The following is a 25,354-nucleotide window of genomic DNA, read 5'->3' as shown; positions in this document are numbered from 1 at the left end:
TCTGTTCGTTCCATGTGAGCAGCATAAAGTATAAAAGCATAAAAAGAAAAGGAGGAGGAAAAAACTAGACGAGGCACAGAAAAGCATATCAGGATCCAGGACTGCTGTGAAATTGACAGCAGTTTATTTGATCTACAAGAATCGTTTCCCATCGGAGAAAAATTAATAGAACAGAATTTCAGAAAATGGAAGCCGAAATATTTTGGAGAATATCATCCACAAATATTGTTTTGTTGGTTGATCACCAATTTCGAAAGCACAAAATGACAAGAATCATCAAGGCTGCTGTCGTTGATTCATGGCCGTATTCTATCCTTTCCAACCAAGAAATTATACGAATTGCAAATGGGAACTGATATTCGCGCTCCTTTTTTTTTATGGAGGGGCTCCACTTTCAACGTGAAGTTACTAGTAACTTCGTGAACAAAGTGGAGCGCCTGCATCAAAAAAGGGAGCGCGAATATCAATTTCCATTGCAAATTTGCAATAAACCAGATAAAACACGACAGAGATTATGGAGATTATGGTGTTATAATGTCAGGTCATGCATGATCAACTATGGCCCAAATTCTTTTGTTATCGCAAGCATTGACTTCTACTGTACTTCTTTCATGAAACAAAGAGAACTTCATGCCTGAAATTCCATGAATCAATTGTATCATTTCATTACAAGGAAAACTTAATGAGAAGTTTCATCGCATGAACAGATTATAATCAGTTACCACGTCTATTTTAGCATTTGCACAAGCACCAAGTGGAAATGCATTCATGTGTTCTCTTCAGCAGCATAGAGTGCTTTAATTTCCTCGACATCATCGTAACTACCCAGAAATATTGGAGATCGCTCATGTATGTTTGTTGGAAGCAAGTCAAGTGCCTGCAAAGATAATCATTTCAATTATTTCTATAGGAAGCATTTGACTTGCGCATCAGGGTTTTGCTTTAAGAACTTTGCATCAGTATTGCCAATTTATGTATACATTGGTTGTGGTGAGAAGATTTGGGGTGGTGTAAATCTAATAAAAGCAATAAACTAAGCTGGAGCAAATGCAACACGATATGTGTTTTTTTCAAGTTCTTCTGACGGGAACATCTTTGAGGCTCTGTTCAATAGTCAAGAATAGTTGTCTGCAAACCTTATCTAAGTTACGTAAAACAAATGTACGTTTGCTTTATCCATCTATTTGCCAAGAGGATCTCGCCAGAAAATGAAAATATAATGCTTTAGATGAGGAGGGAACTAGGTAACAAATAAGATTCCTACAAACTCTTGTTTTGCAAGACGAGTTTTGGGAGAGAACTAATTCTAATCGGAGAAGTTCAAGATGGGGGTCCCATGAGTTTCCCTCTAATTCAACGATCCGAAAATACAGGAGACCTAATATTTCTGTACTTCTTTTATCGGCAATATTTCTGTACTTTAATTAAAGAAGGCCAATTGCCCAATCAATGTAAAATCCCGCCAGAAGATTAAAACTGCACCCTTGTGCAAAAGCAAAGTAACATTCCTCCAACTGAACTTCATGATAATGCAAGCCAAGTGATTGTCTCAAGCATGACCAATTGGTTAAGAAGTTACCCGTTGCTTGCCCGTAAATGCCTGGCCTCCGGCTTGCTCCATCAGGAATGACATTGGGAAGACTTCATAAAGAACCCTAAATCATTATTGAGGTTGAAGTTAGTCACCTATTCATTCATCATTCTAACTACAAAAGTGGCATGGAGTAGCTTAGCATACCGCAGTTTTCCATTCGGGCTTTTCTTGTCAGCAGGGTACAAAAAGATACCACCATAAAGTAATGTGCGGTGCACATCAGCCACCATGCTGCAGTATCAAATCCATACAGAAGGATGAGAAAGAGAAACAAATTCACACATGGATTGATAGTTTCCATTTGTACCCATGTTCAGATGGACAACAATCATACTCAAATTCAGGATAAGGTGAACCCAGCCAAAAATGTTTCGACAAAATGTGGAGGTCAAAGGGTTTCAGAAATGAAATGATACAAATCAACAGCACCAGTTAGAGATCGCAAAATCGGACCCACACAGCAAACTTGCTCAAATTAAAAGGGCCTAATGTTGAGTGCCTATGGTGGGAAACGGAGAAGGATTCTGAAGGGTGCTTCTTTGATCAGAATGTTTCCACCTTTTGAGTCGATGAATAATAATTACCCATAACCCAACTGTTTTATCATTTGAAATTTACTAAGAGAACTTTATAAATGTGTTACTTCAACATTCCTCCATAAAAATTTAAAAAAAAAAAGGGCTGCTCAGTTTCCAGTTGGCCCCAAGTAGATGGATGAGTAACGTTTGTACGTTCACTGGCCTGATTATAACAGGTCAGATTTTGTTTTTCACAGTTCCAGATCTTATCTAAACTCAATTATAGCTGGTTATATATTTTTTCCCCAATTTCAGACTTGGTCTCAAGTTTAAACCAGCCCACCGCACCCATGGGTAGCTGCTGCGACCAAGATGTGAAAAAAGATAACGTACTAGACAAGGAAAAGGCAATTCGAGACTTTCTAACAAAACAAAGTCTTAAGACATAAACTGATTCTTAAATTGCAAGTAGAATATAGCAACTTAAGATAATAAATTTATCATTGGTTACTACAGGTACAAGTTCCAATCATTTGAATAATGAAGGAACGCAACTCGTGTCATGTACCTTCCAATGTATCTTAGAGACTTTGGTGATGATCCATCTTTAGGGAACTTGCATTTTTCAACATACCTGTTGTTGTAGAATGTCAAGAGGATGGAAACTTAACAGAAAATAAAAGATTGCAATATTCAGTCCCACATACTTTGTGGTTGGACCATCCCAGTTTTTGGCATTTCCTTCATTCACAGAGTAAATTTTTCCTTTTTTAGGAATCTGCACATAAACACACGTGATAACTAGAAGTCAGACAGCTGAAGTATTCCAGTCATATAAATGAAAACTGGAACCGATGGAATTCAATTGAAATGCTTTAGCACAAACATGCTAAATAAGACGGAACAAATTTGAAATTATGGAAACGCATAGCAGAGCACATGTGACAAGGCTAACCAAAGATATCTTCAGCATTTGCCTTTACAACCCATCATAACTAGAGAATTCTAACAGTGACATAGCCACACACACACAAAAAAAAAAAAAAAAAACCAAAACAAAGGGAATGCGAAAGGAAAATCTGTCTCCTTAGAAATAAAGCAACCAACAGTGGCAAACAAAGGCAGGGGCCCAAACCACATGTATTTCCATATTGACAACAAGAAAATTTATTTCATAAGTATATATTGCTATTTCCGAGGTTTGAGGAAGAGATGAGATCATGTGTATATGCGTAGCCGCCATTTAATTATACACACGCGACCTAAAAATGATCGATAACTTGAAAGTTCAGGGATTTTTTCCCACATGTATAGGAATTTTAAGAAATTCTTTTCACCCAAGAGACTTGCAAGAGCCAATCTAATAGAATTTTTCTAAATTAACCTGAAAAATGACTTTAATATGTGTAATATTTGGAGTTGTGCAGCCTGCAGGGGCCTGAGCACACCAAGTTTTAATTTCATGGAGATAATACGACTTTCTGGGAACAGATTCAAATCCAAGAGACTAACCTTAATGTCTGGATGAGTTAGGATGAACTCCCCAAGAGATGGATCAAGGGTAAATCCATTAACGCCACCTCCGGTGCTTATCACTAGCTGCAAAATCATTTTAACCCAAAAAGGAAATCAGAATCACATTATAGAAGCGACTCCATAGCCAAGAGGCCTTTGGCCCAATGGCATCAGGGGGTGCACTTAAGTGCTAGGAGTAAGGAGGTCATGAGTTCAACTCCTCCTTCAAGGGGCTAATCTAACTATTCTAACAATACTAACCTTTGCCGATCAAAAAAAAAGATAGGACCCCATAAGCTTAGGAAAACCATAACACCAACACAAACACGCACACGCACACGCACACAACCCCAAAACAAAACCAAAATCAAAGGGCCACAAAAAATCTTTTCTTATACCAAAAAGGGAACTGCTGCTACTCCAGAAACTACAATAGCCAGTCAACCTGATTAAAATGGAACAAGACACCTTCTTAACTTAATTTTTGGGCTTCATAAGGCAAAAAATATAAAAGAAATATCTTTGTACCGTGCAAGAGCTTCCATACATGCAATAGCCGGCAGCCACCATATTTTTCCCAGGCTGAAGCACATCATCTAAAGCTGGTTCTCCACCATCTTTCACAGTATAAATCCCAAAGATCTATATAGAAGAGAAGAAACACAATAAATTGGTGCAATGTAAGTTATTCTTGAATTATATATAATAGCACAAGAGTCCGTCGCAATACAGATAAGGAAATAACCGATACATTCAAGAGAAGAGCACTACCGTTCCAATGGAAACACCACAATCAATGTTGGAGGATCCATCCAGTGGATCAAACACAACACAGTACCTGCACCATCAGAACAAATTGTTTGCAGAAATCTTGTATGAAGATATTGAAAACAGTTTTTACATTGGAACATGAAAGGAGTATAGTGGAGAACTAATCAACAAAATAGAAGTATCAGACACCTTCCACGCAAAGATGACTCAACAAATGTTGCCTCTTCATCCTCTTCGGAGACAAGGATGCACTGCAAGAAGATTTGCGCTTTTCAGAGCCAAAAAAGAAAAACAATGTTCAGTTGAAACATGTCAAATATTCATCTTAACTTACTGTTCGGCCACTGCTGACCAAGGCCTTGACAAAAACTTCATTTGAAAGCACATCCAGTTTCTTTTGCTCTTCACCCTTCAGTTAAAATAGATGAATCACCTGTTAGTATCAGAAGGAGTTTTACTAATAAATCATAATCAAAAAAATGGAGATGAGAATGCTAAATGGCTTAAGAACTTGGCAACTTGCCTGCACATTGGTTTCTCCAGCAAGTCCAATGAGTTTAGCAAGACCTGCCTGCAGAATACCACATCTATAATAAGAATGGCATGAATCAGAAAACAAGATTCAAACAACAAAAGATTTTCCATTTCAGAGAACAATGAAGACGGATCACTCTCCCTTCTGAAGACTCGAACCATTATTTCCTCAACTTAGCGGATAATTTTACACTCAGAACCTTCAGTGGCGTCAACTATTCAGGTTAATTTCTCATAATGGATCTTTGACTATTACTGTCCTTCTTCCTAGCTGAGATAAGGGAGGAAAAGAAAATAATCCGCTATACTTTTTTATCAAAAAGAGCTACGGTAAGACAAGTCACTTGAATTTTTCTTTTGTATGAAGTTTGAGTAGGAAGTAGAAAATGTAACCATTGAGTTAATGTCCGAAAGTTCTACAGCCAATCATCACTCAAATGAGCTGTAGAATACTACCCTGGTTATCTTCCCTTCTGCGTTGCTCCACAAACTCTACTTTCCCTTGACAGATGAAGCCCCCATGCATATGCATAATTCTCTTGTTTTCTTTAACGAAGAGTCGAAGACTACATGTACAGGAGAAATACAGACATGTTTAATCGTTACATCATGCACACGTGTATATACGAAATCATGCACACACGTACAGACGACATCCTCCACAACCAACATGCTTACATACAGTTGCGGATCCAGAAATTTCACACAAAGGGGTCACCTTTCGAGTACAAAGCCGGCCCGGAGATTTCGAGTACAAATATGGGCTCTCGATAATTTTTTACAATAATTGAAAAACATAAAATCACTCAAATAAAGTTGAACCTTCGTAGTAACGACATTAAGTTTTGAATTAAGATCATGTAATGGACAACAACAACAAAAATAAACTTGCTAAGAGTACAAAGAAAAAGGTAGAAAAAATAAATAAGTGTTAAGTTACAGGTAGAAAAAAAAAAAATGGGAACAAAGTCAAACACATTAAAACGTATAGTATATATACATTTGCCCAAGAAATCTTAGAGAAATTATGGAGGGAACTTTAGAGCATTAAAAATGAAGCAAGAGAAGTAGGCAACAAGTTTCAAACCTGTGGCCTCCCATACAATGTGCCAGTTCAGTTCGATAAGAATATTAACATATATAATATTTATTATCATGTCAGGAGGGTCATTGTGCCTACATTGAATCCGCCCCTGCTTACATACAAAAGCAGCATAACCATTCTACTAAAAGTGATTTGGAACTTTGAGAAAAGAAAGAGAAACAAAAGGAAAAGATAATTTTTCCCCTTCCTCCTCAGAGGAAACGAAAATCCTAATAGAGTAAATACAAAGATAGTGATAGTCTATTCTTGAAGTTCCTTTCATTCTGTTTTTTTTTTTTCCCCTTCCCTCTTTCACTTTGTTAGTTTCACTTTCCAGTTTTCTCATACAAACAATGAAGGAAAAATTATTTACAATCTCATTTGGATTTTATTTTATTTTCAAAACAACAAATAAAATAACTAGTTTCAGCAGAATCTCTCTCTCTCTCTCTCTCTCTCTCTCTCTCTCTCTCTCTCTCTCTCCTGTTTTCAAACAAACAAACCCTACACAACAGGACCACAATAGGAAGAAAAGATCAATTCTTCTTTTTCGTGCCCATCATTGCCACTGGATTTTTTATAACTCGGATGTCCGAGCAAGCTAACGCACACCTCGACTAATCCCTGAAAAACACTCCTGCCAAACTTACAGCCAGTGCAAGAGTCTCCTACGGACTGGCTCCATAAGACTTGATAGCACTTGACAGAGTTTCAAACACGAGACCTCAAAAGAGAGCAATCTCTTAAATTCCTAAAACCTTGACCACCATGCCAACTCGCCAACTCTTTGGAGCATCATTTTTTTTTTTTTTTTGTAACTGCAAAAAAAATTTCATTAATCTTTGAAATTGATTCAAAGACTAATAGGAGGATGGCATCGTATTCCTAACAAAGCTAAGAATAAGAACAATCATTTGGAACTATCAATTCCTTTCCACTCGATAACGCAATAACTCTCAACTCAAAAATGAACTTTCACTTTTTATAAAATCACGGCCACAAACCGACACAACAACAGTTGAAGATGAAAAAAACAAAATGATGAACAGAGAGCTGTTGGAATCAAATTCAAAGACTGAAATTACCTTGTTGACAGCAGAGCAAACGAACTTGCAGCCGAGAACAATGTGACTGAGCAGAATCGTGAAGTCCCCGCGCGACTCCGGGTGCTTGGACTGCTCATTGAGCACGAACCGCGTTATGGTCATCAAGTCCGTCCTGAAAGCATCCGCTGCGTGATCCATCTCTCCTCACTCTAACCAATAACTTCCCCTTAGGGTTTTACGTAACTTTTAAGGTTTAGGGTTTTCTGAATCAGGTGGCGATTGTATCGAGTACAGCGTCAGTCACTCATTTCGAGGTCTGACGTTGCCATAGCTACCGGATACGTACATATATTTATGTAGCAGATATTTATTTATATCTATATATAACTATCTGTACGTATAGGTAGGGATTTTGGATAATGAAGAAGAGATGAGAGAGGGAGATGGGGCATATCTATATATAACTATCTGTACGTATAGGTAGGGATTTTGGATAATGAAGAAGAGATGAGAGAGGGAGATGGGGCTATCTAACGTCAGTGGAAGTTCAGGATGACACGTGGCGGCTCCGCCGTGAAAGGAGGGGTTATGTGGTTGCCACTCAGGATAACGCCCTTCGTCGTCTTCCTTCCTTCCTTCGTCTCTCTCTCCCTCTCTCTCTCTCTCTCTCTCTCTCTCTCCTGGTTCGGCCGTTGTTGGGTCTTGTCCTCTGTTTCGATGTTGACGACGACGAAATACTACCCCTACAAGGAAATTTCGTCCCCTGTTTCTTGCTAAACAAAAAACAATTCTTATATCCATGGAGTATTCTTTATCTCTACTTTTATCTCTCTAATTGAATAAAATCACATCATTTTGTCAAAAGCTTAAATTATATTCAACCCTTCGATCAATTTCATAATCGCTTCCTTTCCAGAATTTTTGGCAAAATATTCGATTTCACACCGAACATTCGAATATACCTCCGTCCCATTTTTTTTATCCTTTTTTTATATTTATGTCAGTTTTCAATCGATAATATATTTCAATATAAATCTTTAAAAATACGCAATATGAAACTTATTTGATAGTTCTCGATTAAGTCTATAATAGTACAAAATTTTTAAAATTATCAAAAATATTGTAAATTGAGAGATATAAGCATTTAAAGAGCGGCACGATTAACGAAAATAAACAACTAAAATGGAACGGAATGAAATATTTTCAAATTGTAATAATGAACATCTCGAATTGAAAAACGAGACCGTTGTATTTGTCATTTTGCGGAACATGAATTACCACACACAACACGAGATATTAGTCACATCAAGATATTCTATTGATATCTTTGGTTGCAATTTTTTCTCGTCATCTGTTTCTATGTTGACAAAATGGAAGGAAAATTTCTCTGGTGCTCCATTTTCGCAAAGCAATCTCATTCTTTGTCATGACCAAAGAAATCTCATTTATTTAACCATTGGTAAGACAACTTTTGTCAAAACACTTATCTATATCCAACTCTACGGTCAAACTCTTGACAAAAACTCAGGGTTCATACCTGAGCAGTCAGCGAGCAATCCAATATCCAGCATCAAATCTCTCACCTAACCCTTTCGGAAACTAAAATATTACTCCCTCCGTCGGACTTAATAGTCATTTTTTAGAGTTCATGTCATTTTTCAATCGATTGTACCTTTCAATTTATAATATTTTACGTGATTTCGAAAACATTGTATTATAGAACTAATCGAAAAAGAGTACTATTGTTTCCCTTGTAAAATACACAACTTTGCTACCACCGCACAGGTGTACCAAAACGCTTATATGTTTACAAGATGAACTTAAAACACGAGCTAAACAAATTGAGCCGAGCTTTGAGAGTTCAACTCTGCTCGCTTACCACACAAGCCTAAAACTCAAAATTGAGCCCGCCCCGAGTTGGGCCCTTAACGAGCCAAATAGCTCGATTCGTCTGCAGCCCTACTCACTCACATTAGGAGTGGCCCCACACACTGCATTTTGCACATAGTTACCGAAATATCTCCGTTAATGGAGAAAGAATTCATGCAACAGAAAACTACACATCTTCCCTTCTTTGGTTGGCTTCCTACAAGAACACCCCCACCCCATTTTAAACTCTTAAGCAATCTCATGTCTTTATCATGATAAAAAAAAATCTCATTTCTTTTACCACTGGTAGCAAAAGACTTGTCCATATCATACCTGGAGAACCCTGACAATCTTGGACAGATCAGAAAAACACCCATGGCCGAAAGAAGAAAGGAAATGGCACTTTCTCCATACCTCTCTTCTCTATATTGGCTATTCTGGTGCATTTCCCTGCTCGATTTTTCTGCCATAATAACATTTTCCCTCGAGTAAATGGTTCATGATAGAGGGTTTAATACAAACAGAACCTACAACATTCTCCGAGCGGAAAACTATCCTCCCTAGCTTCAACCTTGATTAAATGGATAGCACCACTTGCAACAAGAACATACGTACAAATTGATCCTCCATTCTCTAGTGCATTCCAAATTCGTGCCAGTAATTCCAGGATTTTTGTTGATGCTCCATCAATTACCTTAAAACACTGAATGGCAAAACCCCAAACTGTGGCCCAACCTGCACTTCAAAGAAGAGAGTGGATACCATTGAGGAAGAAGAAGAGAAAAATGATGGCGGTCTTTTGTTCTAAAACGCAGTACTGTGCCAAATAATTTCTGTAAGATAATACTGCATGAAAGTTTTGCTGTACAAAGTGAGATTCTTTTAGAGCTTGTGGCCAAAAGACAAAATGCTTAATTTTGCTGCTGGAAGAATCATTGCACCATGGACTACTGTACACAACTTAGGCAACCATTACAGGGTCAATAGCAGAAATAATTGAACCATTGCAAATAGTAAACATAATATAACGTAACAAGGTAACAAGAACTAGGTGATCAAAAAAAATGATAACAAGAACTATCAAGGATTACATAAAACTACGTGCTTTAGACCCCTGATAAATTAAACATGACTTATACAAGGTAAGAACTATCAAGCATTACACAACATGCTATAGAGCCCGACGATGCATCTGAGTAAAAGAGGGAATCACTTCTAGCTCTCTAAGCGAGTTCCCCATTTTCTTTTGATGACCGGCCTATTTCCCTCTCAACTTTGGATCTTAGCACCCAAAAAGTCTGTCTGTACAAACCCTCTGAGCCTAAGTGGTGCCAGCAGGTAGACATTTGACTTTCAAACGATTGTGCTACTTTAAACCTTGAGTAGCGGGGGTGGATACCTGCAGTACTGTTCAATTGTCGAACAAGTGTCCTAAGTAATACCCCAAGAATATGGCCCAAATTGCTACATGTGAACTCTCCCACCAAAGCCATTTTAGAAAACCTATCTCCATCCAACAAGCAGTCATGTCCCATAAATGTGTCTGTGAACAGGTGCGGTGTCCAAAGTTTTTACCACTTCCATCCACCGTTTGTATATGATCAAGACAGAATTTTTTGAAAGATGTCCAACAAATAAAACAGGGCCCTCCCGGAAATCAACAAATTCAAAATTCCTTTTGTCATTGTGTTTCATATCCAATGCATTGCGTTTCAATGTCCGTTTCAATTTTCCGTTCATGGGAGAATTTCGTAACTTCTTGAATGTTGCCTCATGTCCGTTTACCAAGTCATTATCATCATCGCGATCAACTGGCAACCCAAAGTCAATCAAGCACATTGCCCTAAAAAAACAACAAAAGAAAAAATCGACATTACTATCTTGGAACTATGATAATCAACACCAAGTGGTCCACAAGAAAAGGCAGGATGGAAGAGCACCTAGAACTGTAGATGACAACAGATGACGAATTTGAGGACGGTGGAAATGAAAGCCCAATAACTTCCCCAGGAAATTCTTGGTATCTCCTGGGCAGAACAAATGTGTGTCGCATGGACCATTCCCCCAACTGCTTGGCCTCCACATCAAATACATAAACTTGGTTTGAAGAGGTGGAAATGATAAGCACATTGCTGTTCCGGGGACTAAAACTGCCAGCTGTTACAGAGGCACCATCCAATCTAGATATGAACCAGTGCTGCCTGTGCCACAACACCCATAAAACAGTAATATCAAGAACTGAATGATTTAATCTACCATATACACAAAAATACATACAGTCTCTAAGCATGTATATCAGAACTTTCATCTACCATACCTGTGAAAACTTTAGATCCAACTCAAAACCAATTGGCAATGAGCGGAGAGGTCCCATATTAAGTTATCACACATTCCGCTTCTTGGCAATGTTGGAACTATATTTCCTACTTGCTTACCATCTAAATAAAAGACGAGAAATAACAAATAAAACTAGTAAGCTAGTTCACACCTTCGTATCTCTAGATTAAATATATAAATATCTCCAAAGCAGTTGATAGCAGCTAGCCACTGCCCATCAGAACTGATAAACAGTTTTGTTATGGGAGGCTCCGTAGGTGGCAGTTGCTCATCATGCTCCCTACGGCAAGGTGAAAAGGCATGTAGTAATTTTGCACTTTCCACATCCACAACCTGGATTACAATGAAAAAGGTCAACAAGTTAAGATCTAACTTACACAAGTAAAACGACCCCAGCCACAAATTGTCATACAACTGATCCACTGCCTCCTCGTTATCGATTCTAGCACCCATAAAACAATCATGCTCATAAAAGAAGTAAATTAATACAGATACTTTGAATTTTGACAGAAAACATGAAGAGAAGAGAGGGGGAAGGGAAAATTTACAAATTACAACGAGAACCTCAAGTATTTCAAATAAGGAGAGTAAAGGGAGAGTTTCAGAAATTTGTGAAGGTTTATCCATTGACTTGCCAAAGTGGACATGAATTGTGGGACATCCAACATCCACAAATAAAAAGATGGACAAACAAAATGGGACGCAGGGAGTAATTTAGCCAATGCATATTCTTTTGTTACTTATACACGTTTGTGTATGCACGCATGCATAACATACAAAGTACAATATCGCACTCAGATATGGGAAGAGAAGGAGAGTGAGAAATGAAGATTTAAAAAGGATCCAACATTTACGCTTCTAGCAATCATAGTGATATGAATGATATAAATATTACTAGTAACAACAAAATTCCACTAGAGTAACCAAACCTAGCTGTGTGTTCTAATTCTCAATCAATTGCCATTTTTCCTAGTGAGCTCTCTTGAAGGCATTGTATCCCGTGACATCCAAAAATCCTAGATCCTTTTGAACTATAGCCTCTAAACTCCCTCTAGAAGATTATTAAAGAAATACACAACCTCACACAAAGTATACGATATACACAAGCCACTTGACTCAGCAGTAAGACAAGCACCGGATCATGAAGCACAGTTTCCTTAACACATCTCAATCATACAAAATAAGCAATCAGATCATCGTAAGAAGATCCATAGTTGACCACAACCAAAAAAACATGCAACAACAAATAAAAACATGCTCCTCATGTATGATAAATGCAAGGGAAAAGGTTAAAGCAAAATAGTACGATGAATAATGCTGAAAGAGAAGGCTCACGTATATTCTTCTATCATGCCCTGCTATTATCAACTGTGAAGCGTCAAAGGTGAAAACCATTGAATGTGCAAACGGTAGATTTGAAGGAAGCAAAAGATATCTCTCTTTCCACGCTTTTTTTCCAACCTTAGACCTCTTTAATTTGAACATGTGGGGTTCCACATGGTCTGAATAAGCAAAAAGCAATCCCGAGGTAGAAACGGTGCTGCAATTGATCTTTTGAGCTGCCCTACTCTTCACCCGGACTAGCAAATCCGTCTTTGCAAGACCACCGGAAGGACCAGAAACCATACCAGGTACCACCCCACTCTTTACACGAACACTGATAATATCTAACCAATAAGAAGCCTGTACTAGTAGCAAAGGTGATTGATCAAAGACCGTATTCAGTGCCAGTTGAATGGGAACCCTCTGTGGTGCAGGGCAGATATCATGTGGAGAGAACTTGGTGAACTCCTTCACAGAATAAGCAAAGAGCTTAGTGTCATCACCGGCTGAGATAAGCATTGGAACTCCCAGATGGGCCCACTTATGGTAACCAAGATCAATAGGCTTCTCCCTACCACGAACCCTTTTCACATTTTCTTCAGGCAACAGTTCTGCCAATGAAAACAATAGCATTGACGAACAGAAATTTCTAATTTTATCAAAAAAGTGAAACGCGGCAGAGGAAAAAAAAGGTGATGACTAGGAACAGCCTTCTCTTTCTCTTTGCTTTTTATTTTTCAAATACAAAATCTAACATTATTCATTGAAAAACCTTCTTGACATATTGGCACTGCAACCGTCAAGGCCCTCACATCATGTGTATGAACTCTGACATAACCAACATAGACCCATCTCTTCATCACTTCTGCCGAAGAATTGCCATCACCAGATCCAACTGTTTCACTGGACAGTGTATAAAGTATAACCTAAAAACAAAATAGCAAGCCAGCTGAAGCTGTTAGTTCCTTAGAGAAAGCAGCTCAAGGGAATAGGGGGTGAAATGTGGCCAAGCAGAGAATATCCTTCTCAGGTCTCTCATATAAGAGTGAATGGCTTTTCCTTTTATAAGTAAATAATCATATCAGAAATAAGGCATTAAGGGAATGCTGCTCGTGTACAAAAGGAGGCCACAAGGCCGAAAGGCCTTATACACTTCCATGCGAAAGGAACTTAGAGAAATAACATCAGAGAATCATACAGGTTTCTTCTTTTTAATTTCTCTACAACCTATCGCTCCAAATAAATACATATAAATCAAAGGGCTCAGAAACAGCAATGGTTCCCACCACAAGGAAGTTCCTCTGAAATTACGAAGATTATGCCCAGCACATGAACCACTGAAGCTAAAACATCAGATAAGCTCACAATCTTACCACCAAAATGGCATCTTCACTAATATCTTTCATAAAAGTTCAATTAAAAGCATGAAATCTCTATATACTATCACAACTATTTTACTAAGCGAATAAAAGAGGGAAAAAAATTATCTTTATATGCCGCAAAGAATCATGGATTTTTCATGTATTTAGTAATACTGTAATAGACAAAAGAGGAAAAGATATGGAAACATAACCTAAAAGATACTTGTTGTTCACAACTCCACGACTAATTTCAAAGTGAGACCACACAAAAAAACGAATAACACTTATGTCATTATGATCTCAAAATTACATCAAAAAAATTTATGATCTCAAAATTACAGAGCCACTAAAGAAAAATTCAAGAAATATGGATCCATGAGAGGTCTCCATTTATTAACAATAATTCAACATCTGCAATTCCAACATTTGAAATCATAAAATAAAAATACTGTACATCCACAAATACACCAACCACATACTACGCAGACGCAAGTTTCTGATAACCAGATGTCCAGATCTTAGCAAGTGTCTGATAATCAAATCTTAGCAAGTGTCCAAAAAGACTTGGTCTAGTTTAGTTATCTAGTAATGGCTACGACGAAGAACAAGAAGCGACAGACGCGTCACAAGATAAGTGTCAGACATGTCAATACAACAACAATAACAGTACCCATGAAATTCCCAACCGATGGTGATATGGGCGGGGGAGGATTGGAGACAGAACTAACCTTTGGCAATAAGGCACAAAGTGGCTGCTTTCAAAAAAATTTACCACTGAAATAAAGCCTCTCTATACCTTCAAAAATTGAGGAACTCAAGGGACGTAATGCCGTGTAACCAATCCTAAAATCATAGCCAGAAGGCATCAAAGGGGCCAGGTTTAGAGACTCAATTCGATTTTTGTGCTCATTACCTTGCTTCAGACACTTGCGTCCAAAATTATCATTTTTCGTTGCTAACTACGGACATACAAAGAAAAAAGTATTGGACACGTGTGAGAGTGTCGTCGGCTCATCGCCTTTTTACAAGTGCATGTGCTTCTTAGGTCAGTACAGAAAAGGTGGAACTCAAAAAAGACACAGTATCCAGTACCTGACCATCAGAACCGGCAGAGAATACCCTGTTATGGCTAGGAGATGCTGCCAGTGCATTGACTTCACCCTTGTGACAAGATTGCGCCTGCAAAAGCGTTCCATGCTGACTATCCCAAAACTGAACATTACCATTACTGTCTCCACTAACAAGAGTCCCACACCTGAACCAAAAACATTAGTTTTAAACAACATAAAGTGGTTCAACGACCCAGAACTACACCAGCACAAAGATATTGGCAAACACCACAACCCATACACATCAAGTACCACGTAAAAGAACTACTTTTACCTCAGTGCAAGTAACGACCATATGCAAAGATCACGTCCGCTACCTGAACCTCCAGAGCCAACTGTAATCCTATAGATCTCATGAGCCAATTTAGCATCCCAGCATCGGATAATCCTGAAAAATGCCACCCCGTCTTATTTGAACACACAGTATATGCTACAAGAAGCTTTGGAAATATGACGATTCCCACCAATTTTTATTATAATCATGCCGCATAACTTCTCAATAAGATACATTCAAGCTTTATACCTGCAGTCTATCTCAAAAAATTTACATACCCATCACTACTCCCTGAATATATTGAATTTCCATCAGGACTCCAGGTCACACTTAGAACACGCCCTGAAATGGCAACAAGACAAAAGTAATGGCGTATAGCAATTGCAATAACAAAAAACACAACCATGGTCATTTGACGAAAAGGTGCAGAAATCTCACCACTGACCCGTGTCAACGATTTCACATAAATTAACTTATCAGAGTCAGAGATACTATATATGCGTACGCAACCGTCATCGCAAGCAAGTGCCACGAGCCTATTTTCACTGGTTGGTTGTCCATGAAGCTCAACCAAGTCACTGTCATCTTCACTCTCACTTGTTTCAGGGTAATCATCATCGCCAATTTTATCATTAGCATGGCCATTTTCAATGAGCAGGGTGTCATCCTTTGTATGATGGGGTGAACTGATAATAGGTGCCGCAGCCATCTGCCAAATTGAGACACCAATTGAATCTAGCGCAACCTGCAAATACATAGTGTACAGCAAATTATATTCGACTAAAATCAAACTGAATAAGGAAGAGGATAAAAAATAGCTCTGTGCATAGAACCAACAATAAATGCATAGAAGAAGCTTCAGCACCCACACTTGCGTATTCCCATAAAGAATATTTTGATTTTTTTGTCCCATCAGGCATCAACGCAACGGAAATCTCCGTTTCAATGCACAACATAATCAAAACTAAACCAGCTGCCTATAAACTACCACATAATAACGAGCGTTAAAAAATATCCTTATCCGGTTCAACATTCAAATAAAGATGTGATGGAGTGGCTCCCTCATAGTTATCTACAGTAAAATGGAGCCAGAAACTGATGCGTCATTAATTCCCTGAACAACCAACCACCTAATGCTACTCTATGGACCGCTAGAAGAGGTGCATAACCAATGCTCATGCAAAATTTTGTTCAAAACCACATTTGCTTTGCAACCAAAATCGTCAAGCTGTATAACAATGTAACAATGTGTCCTTTACAAGGCTACCCAAGGCCTTCAAGTGGACATAGATGTCAACCTATTTTGAAGTTGTAACCCCAAGGGGTAGACCTGGTGGTCAAGATTTCGGACTTCGGGGTTTGCTAGCTCCTAAGATCTCACGTTCGAAACCTCCCAACTACTATCAACCTTTTTTGGGCCAGTCCATACAGACCTTTCCCTAGCTTTAATTGAGCTTCCACTAGTGAACGGTGGGATAGGTCCCATGATTAGTTAAGGTGCACGTAAGCTGGCCCGGACACTTGAGTTATAAAAAAAAAAAACAATTTTGCAAGATTGTCTTCCAAATAGCGTTCATTTCCATTGTTCCCTCTTTGCACTACACTACTTCTCAATCCTCCAAATAGATTCCCTACGTCAATAAGACCTAAACAACGCACCCGTTTCCCACACCGTAGGTGTTTTGTCATTTCAGAAATCACAAAAGCACTCATATATAACACCTCAGAATCAATACCTTCTCTGTCAAATCAAACAGATCCCAATGCGAAACCGAACCGTCAATGTTCGACGAAAACAACCGACCTGGCGGCAAACCGGTCGAGCAGGATTGACACCACACAAGGGAGGAAACCCTCGAATCGCTGTTCCCATGTATTGTCTACCAAACAAACAAAAACAAAAACAAAAACAAAAAAACAAACTTATAATCGTGAATTCAAACCATATACTAAACAATAGATAATAAAAAAACTGATGAGTACAAGTTGGCAGTGCCAGCCGACGGAGCCGGGAGAGACGAGCCAAATCTCGAGGGAGCCGTCGTCGCGGGCGGCGGCGACTTGGGAGTCGTCGAGGCTGGTGGCTAGGGCTACGACCGGCGACGGCTTCCACTGGACGGAGCTGGTCTTGTAAAGCTCCAGCATTTTTTCCTCTTCCTGGAGCTCAATCAATGACAGAGAGTTGGAAACGGTGAAGTAAACAGAGCCGACTGACTATGTAAACCCTAAAATCTGTGCAGGGAAAAAAAAAAGTGAGACTACCTAAACCCTAATGAACGAGGGGTTTTAATTTGCTGCTATACCCCTGAAACTATTGCTTTTTATCGGTATGGACACTTTGTTGGCGAAATTATTCATTTGTGCCCCTTAAATTTTTGTTGTCCCACTGCTCCGTTAACGGAGCGTGTGAATGTCATCTCTAGATACGGACGTGCACGTGCTCCGTATCTCCTCGAACTCGCCCTCTTTCTCTAACGAGAACGAATCATGGTACGATTTTATTTTTATTTTATTTTTGTTACTTTTGCATCAAATTTTTTATGCGTTATTAATTCGTCTGTACGAGAGAAATCAAAAAAGTAGAAAATTATGACTTTTATACAAGAATTTTTAGGCATATGCAGAAAAAACTTAAAAACCAAAAGTAACAAAAGCGAAAAATAATTAAAAAGGGAAAAATAAACTAGTTGTAGTCTACAACTTTTAGTTTAACGGAAACAGAGCCTCAGTCTTCCCCAAAACCATTTCACTCCATGCACTATCATGTCTGACCCGAACGTAATCTGCTCAAACATTCATGATTTTCGGTACATAAATATTTGAGCAATCATTAAGATTACAAACCAAACTCAAATAAGATAATGCTCGGCTCATTCGACTTACCATTTTTAAAAGATTCAACGGTGTACGACAAATCACATTAGTGAAACGAAAATATACAACATAATAATTTTAAACCTCACACTATTCATTTAATCACGCAGTTACCTTCAGATTAGGTCCGATAATGGCTTGATACTTCTTTTTATTTTGGTGATTTATCGGGGCAAAATTCCCGGTACTCTCGTCAGTAAAATAAAAACATCATATTTATTCAGGAGTTATAAAATTTGTCATACAAAGCGATTAGAAGAAGTCATCGACATATCCTTTTGATGAATTTCCTTCTAATAGGAAAAGCTTATTCAAGTCCAGTAGCTATAAATACCGAGAGATCTCGTAGGGCGTAACTCCAATGGTTCTGGCCATTTTTCTCTAGCCAATACAAACTTACAGGATATGTTCCATTGTTTTGCAAAGAGGATGATCAGTCTCACAAATATATACAGAAATTTAGCCATATAAATAAATATGCAGAGAGAGAGAGAGAGAGAGAGAGAGAGAGATGGGTGCTAACTGCAGCTAGGACAGGTTCAAAAGTAATGCATAACCTAATCCTATTCTACCTATCTTAATGAACAAATCTAAAGATAAACCTCAAGTCTATGGCCTGTGGGCCTCAGACCGTCCAAATGAACAAAGGAATCAAGAATCTCTAGCCCATAATTGAAGATTATAGTTGGCTTATTCCAAGAAGAGGATTGACTGTCCGAAAATTATGTTATTTTACATAACAACTGTTTAGAGTTTCCAAGCATTATCAAGATGATAAAAAAGAAAAAAAAGAAAAAAGAAAAAGGAAAAAAAAGGCATTACCAAGGCTCAGGAAGAAGAAGAAGAATGTAGATCCTCTTGTGTGATATAAAATAAAACCTACGATTGTCTCATTTAATTTGATGATTTAATCCTTTCGCATCGTACGACAATATTTGAGGTAATTAGACTTTCCAAGCATTAAACGATCGAGGGTTTCAGTATACGAAAGAAAAACAAATGTCCAAAGGATTACAGATGAGATCTCTTAGAATTCCTCTTTGTCTATCACAGGAAAAACTGTTGTGAATGCAGTACTATAAGTTCAAAATCCTAAAAATGGCTTATATATCGATCTTTCCGCGCTAAACCAGCCCGGATGGGATTGATTCGGCTCGGGTGAAATTTTCAGAGAGCAAGACTGATTTCAGGCGCAAATCCGGCCCGGGCGGGATTGATCACTTCACTCCCATCATCCTGGGTCAGATTAGTTAAATTAGTTACGAGTAAATTATATGAAATTAATCTTGCATTTACCTAATAATAATGAGAGGGTAAAAAACAAACACTACCAAAGCATGCAGATCATGCTCCAATATTCAATAAGAATAAGCAAAAAGCATTAAATTACGCTACCTTGTTTCCCACCGGCTGATCAATACTCCGATTTCAGCTTATTTAGTACTTTTTTATTTTTATCAAAGCATCCTGTCAGCATGTCAAATTATTACTAGTATTAATTTAAAACCACTGCAAGTCTGCAATTACCTTATTTTAATTTCATTCGTTGAGGCTTGCAATTATTTTTCGCTGCTATCGTCATTTAACTATAACTCTTAAATTCATGCTTCGGCACTACGTACGGCTAATAATGCGTTTGTGTTGTTACTCTTTTGATAACCGGAGGTCTGAGTCGGTTGACCCGCAACTCGACTAATTTTCGAGATCCTGAAATTAACAATTAATTGGTCTAACCCTTCGATAGCTCGTGTTTGTGTTATTGTCAACCCTTAAAAAAAAATCTAATAATTCAACGAGTTAATGACCAAGACTAAAGTAGTGGGTGGTTATGATGAATTATCAACCAAGTCTTTAATCTCAGAAATTAATGCCTTTATCTAGTATTTTCTTAGAAGTCGTATGCCTTGGTTATGTGGTCGGCAATTACGTTGGAAGACATGATTAGGTTTTCCTCCGCCTCTCTAATACCACGCGTGCAATTTCAAAGCCCGGTGAGTTTGATTACTACCAAAGCTTTGCTTATGAGCTTGTTACTGGGTGGGGTTACGCACGGGGTTGAAGGGGTTTATTTTCCTTCACAAAATACGATTTGGCCAGCTGTCGGAAATGGTATTTGAAAAATACTAGATTTCTAGGGAAAGTGAGGTAAGGTGAAGTAAAGAAAATATCTTTCTGTGTGTGTTCTTTTGACAAGAAATTTTGTAGGGAAACTAAAATTTCTTCATTTTTGGTAAAACCTATTTTGCAGGAAAGCATTTCCCGATGGAAAAATTGAAACTGTGAGTCTTAAAACTTTTTGGTAAATGAACACACGGACAGTTGCAGGAAAGTTAATTTTTTCATCTTTTATGCGCAACTGAACCGAAAGGGAAATAAGCCACTTTAACCCTTTTAGCTCTGTAGGAAAACTCAGCCTAATTCACGTCCTTCTAAGCGCTTTGATATTTGATTGCAGGAAACTATTGGATCAATTCGCTGTCAAGGAAGTGCTGTCAAGGAAGTGTTGTCAAGGAAGTGAAACATGTCAAACTGTGAGGCCAACTGAAGCAAGATGGGGATAGTGTTGTGCATATCTGGACCATTCTTTTTGGCAATCAATGGTCAGGATTGCCGAGACGGTTAGATGATTGATATTACGCACAACACTGAGTAATCCAGACCATTGTTTGTCGAGACGGACGGTCCAGATGTAAACAACACCATCCCTCAATCCGAAGCGGAGCGCAGATATTTTAGCGAAGCATGGTTGAATTCTGTCATGTTCGTTAATATAGTTGATCCTCCTAACTGTGTTAGACAGCAAATCTGCGATGACGCTGCAAGGGTCTCGTACTCTAGACTAATTCGTATTTATTGAGATATTCTTTTTCCACCCAAAAAAAAAAAGTGAAAAAATTACTTCTTTTGTCTTCCAACTTTATTCAATTAGAAGAAGTTGTTTTATTTTTTTAAAATAAAATATTAATGTTTTCTACTTGTAGAGACCCGTATTTTCCAAAAATGGTTTAATGGTTTTATAAACGCTAGAATACCGAATAATGTGAAAATTGTGAGTTTATTTGATTTGGGGCTTAAATGATAGGATTGTTGTTTGAGGGAGTGTAAGTGTATTTGAGTTGGGTGTTAGTATAAAAGGGGTGTATGTGATGTAGGAGATCAAAAATCTCCCTCATCTTTCTCTCTCCCCAGCCGACTCTCTCCCCTCTCCTTCGGCTCTCTCTCTCTAGCCCTATCACACAAAATTTCACCCCAAAACTCAAAACCCATGAAAAACAACCATCATTCTACCTTCCTCGCGTGTTCATGAGCTCGTTGTTCATGGGGTTCGGCTCGGCAAGGAGTGTGCTTGGCGTATTTTGAGATTTGAGTTCTAGAGCTTGCATGGCCCGATCTCTCTTCGTGTTTGCTTTCCGACTTCGAGGTAGGAATTTCTTACTCTCTCTACGTGTTTATGAGGTGATTATGTGCTTGGATCGTGCCTTGATTCATTGTTGTTGTTGGGATTTTGTCTTTCGAAGTCTGAAAATTCGCTGAAAAACTCCGGGGTATTGATACCCCAGCCTTTTCTGGACAGCAGCCGTCCAGGTATCAATACCTCACATTGGGGTATTGATACCCCCCTGTTTTTCTGGACAGTTTTGACACATCTTGCTCTTCTCATACTCGTTTGAACCCCGATCACTTTTAGCACTCTTTAAACACTTTTGAATCGCTTCTAAACTTGATTGTTCGTACCTCAAAAGATTTGTTAACCAATCGATCTCCTTGAGCTCTCGTCATAACCTAGAAAAGTGTAGAATTAAATGGTTAGGATACTCGTTCATTATTTTACGCTTTTGGTTGATTGAAGTAGATGTTGTGGTATGTCTTAACGATCGATATAGACTTGTTAAGCGTTATAACATGACGTGATGATTGGTGAGTAGAGAAACGTACAATGGAGGCATTATTGAGTATCTTTGGCCGTAAAGTATGTCATAGGGTTCATAGTTGGTCGATGGGGTTTTGCCTAATGGTCCGGAAGAGAATAGGGTAACTCGTATCTTCGTACTTCGTTTAGATGGATCATCCTAGGTTCATTTGGTATTCGTTCCATAGATTCTCGTTTAGAACCTAGCGGGCGGTGTGTCGGGAGTCGTTGTGGGATTGGTACGTGACGTAGGGCGTCGTGATAGACTTTGAGAGATAACGTGACCAAATGCGTTTAATGATGTATAAAAGGACATGTTTGTGAGTTTAAAATGCATTGAATGACGACGAATGAAAGAATGTCGCCTTGGGAAGTGTTGCCTTATTGTATTCGGATTGTTAATGCTTATACGTTTGTGTGAGTTGTGAATTTGAATTGAGAGTCCTGCAACGCAAGGTGTGGTAATACGGAGACTCTAGAGGGCCCGCAACGCAAGGTGTGGTAATGCGGAAACCCAGGTGGAAAGAATTCACTGTAACGCAAGGGGTGGTAATACGGTTGAATGTCTCGCATGATGAAGGAAGTTATGATTGGTTATAGAAGTTCGTGTTGTGTTTGTTGCTTGAGATGGTAACTGTCGAACAAAGGAATAAATGATCGATTTTTATCAAAGTTTTGAAAGGAAAGGAATTTAGTTTTGGAAAAAGGATTTCTATGAAAAATCCTCTGGTATTCTTAAGCGAATCAACGGTTCCGGTATTTGGGCACAAATCAACGGATTCCGGTATTCAAGCGAATCAACGGAGCTTGACCCGTGAAGGTCGAGAGTTTTCTTAAAGTTATTTTGGCAACAAAAAGGAAACGTTTTCCTTTTATTGAAGAGGCTTGATGGTAAAAAGTAAGAAATGAGGAAAATAAAGGTGGCAGTCATTCGAGAAATCTTAAAATGATTTGAGAAAACGGTATTGGGTTGATTAGATTGATTTGTGCTTAAAGCTGCTCCTAGTTGTTGTACGAATGGCAAGGGACATCCATAAGACGTATTGAATTCCTTAGTCGCTGTTTGTTGGTTTATTGTGCCTTTTGTATCTTCAATCGTCCATTGGAAATCATTCATTCTTGTGGCATGTTTTATCGCATTTACATATAGCTTGGGTATAGAATTCTCTACCGGGTTAGTGTAGCTCAACCTATCATTTTTCAGGTACACCTCAAGGATTTTGACGCGGAGTGCATGGTGTGCATGCTTGACTTCATATCTTTTGAAAGCCATCCCGAGAAGTGATTTTATGATCTTTTGAAAGGATTAAATTGTAAATTCATTTGAAGTTTTTTTTTTTCTGATATTATGTAACCTCTAAATTTACTGTCTTTAACTAACTATGGAGTTTGGGCCGTAGTGCCAAAGTTGTAAATCTTTAAACTTGGAAACCTAGTTTGTAAATGATTATTTGGAATTCTCTCTATTGGGTATTATCTGTACTATGTGAGGATCATTTATTGAAATAGATTATTTATTTATGTTAAAAATCGAGGGCGTGACACTACTGGTCCCACATCTATGTAAGCTTTTGAATTGACGAAGGAGCACGTAAGGTCATCACATGAACTGGGGATGGTACTGTGCAGTGGTGTGCGCAGAATTTTGCTGCGCATTTTGGAGCCGTTGGATGCATTGCTGCGCACTTTCGAGCCGTTGGATGCATTGCTGCGCACTTTCGAGCCGTTGGATCGTGCATCCGACGACTCAGATCTCATCTCGACAATAAACGACTCTCGATTATTGATTGTCGAGATGAGATCCGATGACTCGAAAGTGTGCACCTTACTGCACAGTACCAACCCGAAGTGCCATCCACATTCCTAAGGACGAGACTTGTCTTCGAAAGCATGGGTGTCTTTTTCATTTTTTTTACCTTTCTGCTGAGCAAAGCATCGATGGGTAAATTTAGTCTACTGAGGAAAGTCTATTTTTAAATTGGAAAATAAAATATTTTGTGCATAATTTTTTTTAAAAAAAATCACTAATCTAATATAGTTAAGATAGTTAATTTGTTGTAAAGAAGTTCAAAATTTATGCACGAAAGTAATTTAATTTTAATATGAAAATCATACCACTTTTCGTAATAAACTAACATTTGAAGGCGAAATATCCCCTATCATGTGCAATAGATGTATACGCTCAAATAGAGTGCTATTATGCTTTTTTCACAACCAAACCTAGGCACGCCACAGTACCCAAAATATTAGGATTTGTGTTTTGATTTTTCTTCCAATCAAAACGCCAGTGAAAATTCAATTTGGGCAGAGTCGTGAGAGAGAGTCTTCAAAATTCGATGATCGCAATCCATCACTTTTTTTATATTGTTTACGACAAAAATACAATACTTAGGAATTTTTAATCGGATTTTAAAAAAATAAATGAAATTATGTAGACTTGCAAGTCACAACTACTTGTGTTGGGCCGACTTGTCTGGCTAACCCTAAAAAAAAAATTGTCCACGCATTATACGTGGACACAGTCACATGGGTAGGTTTAATAATTCGTAATTAATTAATAGTAATTCGTAATTAATTGCTTTGATTTCGGTAACCCTAGCTTTTGGAAGAAACGATGGACAACATCGACCTGCACCAGACGATCGAATAATAAAGGTGGGTTTGTGACAGGTGTTAGACCCAAAAGGAAAGCTACGAGACCCACAACATTTTGTATTGACCTTTGGAAAATGACCCGACTGCGGAGAAGTCTTTGTTATTTTATCGTAGCCATTTATATTTGTATTTAATAGTTTAGATTTATAAAATAAAAAATAAAATAAAACTCTTTCAGGAAATTATCTCTTCTCTCGAAGAGTTTTGTTAGAATTTGAATGGTGAAAAATACTTTTGAACGGCTAAAATTACGCAGACGGTACGACGGCAGAGAAAGCCAGATTACTTGGAAAAAGGTGGGGCAACCAGGGAGCTAATTGAAAAATAGTAAAAGTGTAGAGCAGATGAAAGATGATTAAGATCATTTTTCAGGGCTTTATTCCATTGTCGTTTAGTCATTTGTGTGACAGTGTCTACCGCGAACACCGTGCATGTACAATAGTTTTCGGGTCAGTTTATGTTCACTTTGATTAATTTATTAAAAATAAATTCTACTACTACTTATCCATAAGAGTTGGAGCATTGGAAAATTTTCAAGTATGAGACTTTTGAGGGAGCGATTTCTCAAGTCTCAGACCCG

General features: G+C 38.2%; 2 protein-coding genes and 1 long non-coding RNA gene across 5 annotated transcripts; 1 reads left to right on the top strand and 2 right to left on the bottom strand.

Annotated features, from left to right (window-relative positions):
• Positions 1-512: 512 nt before the first annotated feature.
• On the bottom strand, positions 513-7,260 carry LOC131308551 (fructose-1,6-bisphosphatase, cytosolic). Of its 3 annotated transcripts, XM_058335490.1 has the most exons (13): positions 7,102-7,260; positions 4,922-4,969; positions 4,733-4,807; positions 4,588-4,649; positions 4,399-4,465; positions 4,156-4,269; positions 3,625-3,711; positions 2,820-2,890; positions 2,681-2,746; positions 1,739-1,825; positions 1,580-1,655; positions 723-877; positions 513-634 (listed from the first exon to the last, which is right to left on the bottom strand). In XM_058335490.1, the coding sequence occupies exons 1-12, from the start codon at positions 7,258-7,260 to the stop codon at positions 767-769; spliced, it is 1,023 nt and encodes a 340-aa protein (XP_058191473.1). In that variant the 3' UTR covers positions 513-634; positions 723-766. The 3 variants fall into 3 exon arrangements, with proteins under 3 accessions (XP_058191473.1, XP_058191472.1, XP_058191475.1); XM_058335489.1 differs by having other exon boundaries at positions 513-877; XM_058335492.1 differs by lacking the exon at positions 3,625-3,711 and having other exon boundaries at positions 513-877.
• A 110-nt stretch (positions 7,261-7,370) lies between these two features.
• LOC131308552 (uncharacterized) lies at positions 7,371-7,729 on the top strand. The gene is made up of 2 exons (XR_009194470.1): positions 7,371-7,465; positions 7,543-7,729. It is a non-coding gene; the product is annotated as an uncharacterized LOC131308552 (long non-coding RNA).
• Positions 7,730-9,915: 2,186 nt separating this feature from the next.
• On the bottom strand, positions 9,916-17,594 carry LOC131308550 (WD repeat-containing protein PCN-like). Its single transcript, XM_058335488.1, has 11 exons — positions 17,319-17,594; positions 17,072-17,215; positions 15,774-16,080; positions 15,614-15,677; positions 15,336-15,449; positions 15,045-15,207; positions 13,364-13,517; positions 12,604-13,202; positions 11,420-11,601; positions 10,872-11,132; positions 9,916-10,774 (listed from the first exon to the last, which is right to left on the bottom strand). The coding sequence occupies exons 1-11, from the start codon at positions 17,478-17,480 to the stop codon at positions 10,456-10,458; spliced, it is 2,469 nt and encodes an 822-aa protein (XP_058191471.1). The 5' UTR covers positions 17,481-17,594; the 3' UTR covers positions 9,916-10,455.
• Between the last annotated feature and the right edge of the window lie 7,760 nt (positions 17,595-25,354).

Source organism: Rhododendron vialii, chromosome 11a (assembly GCF_030253575.1).
Source record: "Rhododendron vialii isolate Sample 1 chromosome 11a, ASM3025357v1".
Lineage (NCBI taxonomy): Eukaryota > Viridiplantae > Streptophyta > Magnoliopsida > Ericales > Ericaceae > Rhododendron > Rhododendron vialii.
Note: the sequence above shows the minus strand (reverse complement) of the source record. Positions and strands in the feature narration are given on the sequence as shown.

Coding starts and splice junctions, on each gene's coding strand:
- LOC131308551 (XM_058335489.1), bottom strand. CDS start 7,260: ATGGATCACGCAGCGGATGCTTTCAGGACGGACTTGATGACCATAACG. Junction 4,808..4,921: donor CTGGAGAAACCAATGTGCAG/GCAAGTTGCCAA, acceptor TTTTAACTGAAG/GGTGAAGAGCAAAAGAAACT. Junction 878..1,579: donor CATTTACGGGCAAGCAACGG/GTAACTTCTTAA, acceptor TTATCTTTGCAG/GCACTTGACTTGCTTCCAAC.
- LOC131308550 (XM_058335488.1), bottom strand. CDS start 17,480: ATGCTGGAGCTTTACAAGACCAGCTCCGTCCAGTGGAAGCCGTCGCCG. Junction 16,081..17,071: donor TGTTTGATTTGACAGAGAAG/GTATTGATTCTG, acceptor ATGTATTTGCAG/GTTGCGCTAGATTCAATTGG. Junction 13,203..13,363: donor AGTGCCAATATGTCAAGAAG/GTTTTTCAATGA, acceptor TTTCATTGGCAG/AACTGTTGCCTGAAGAAAAT.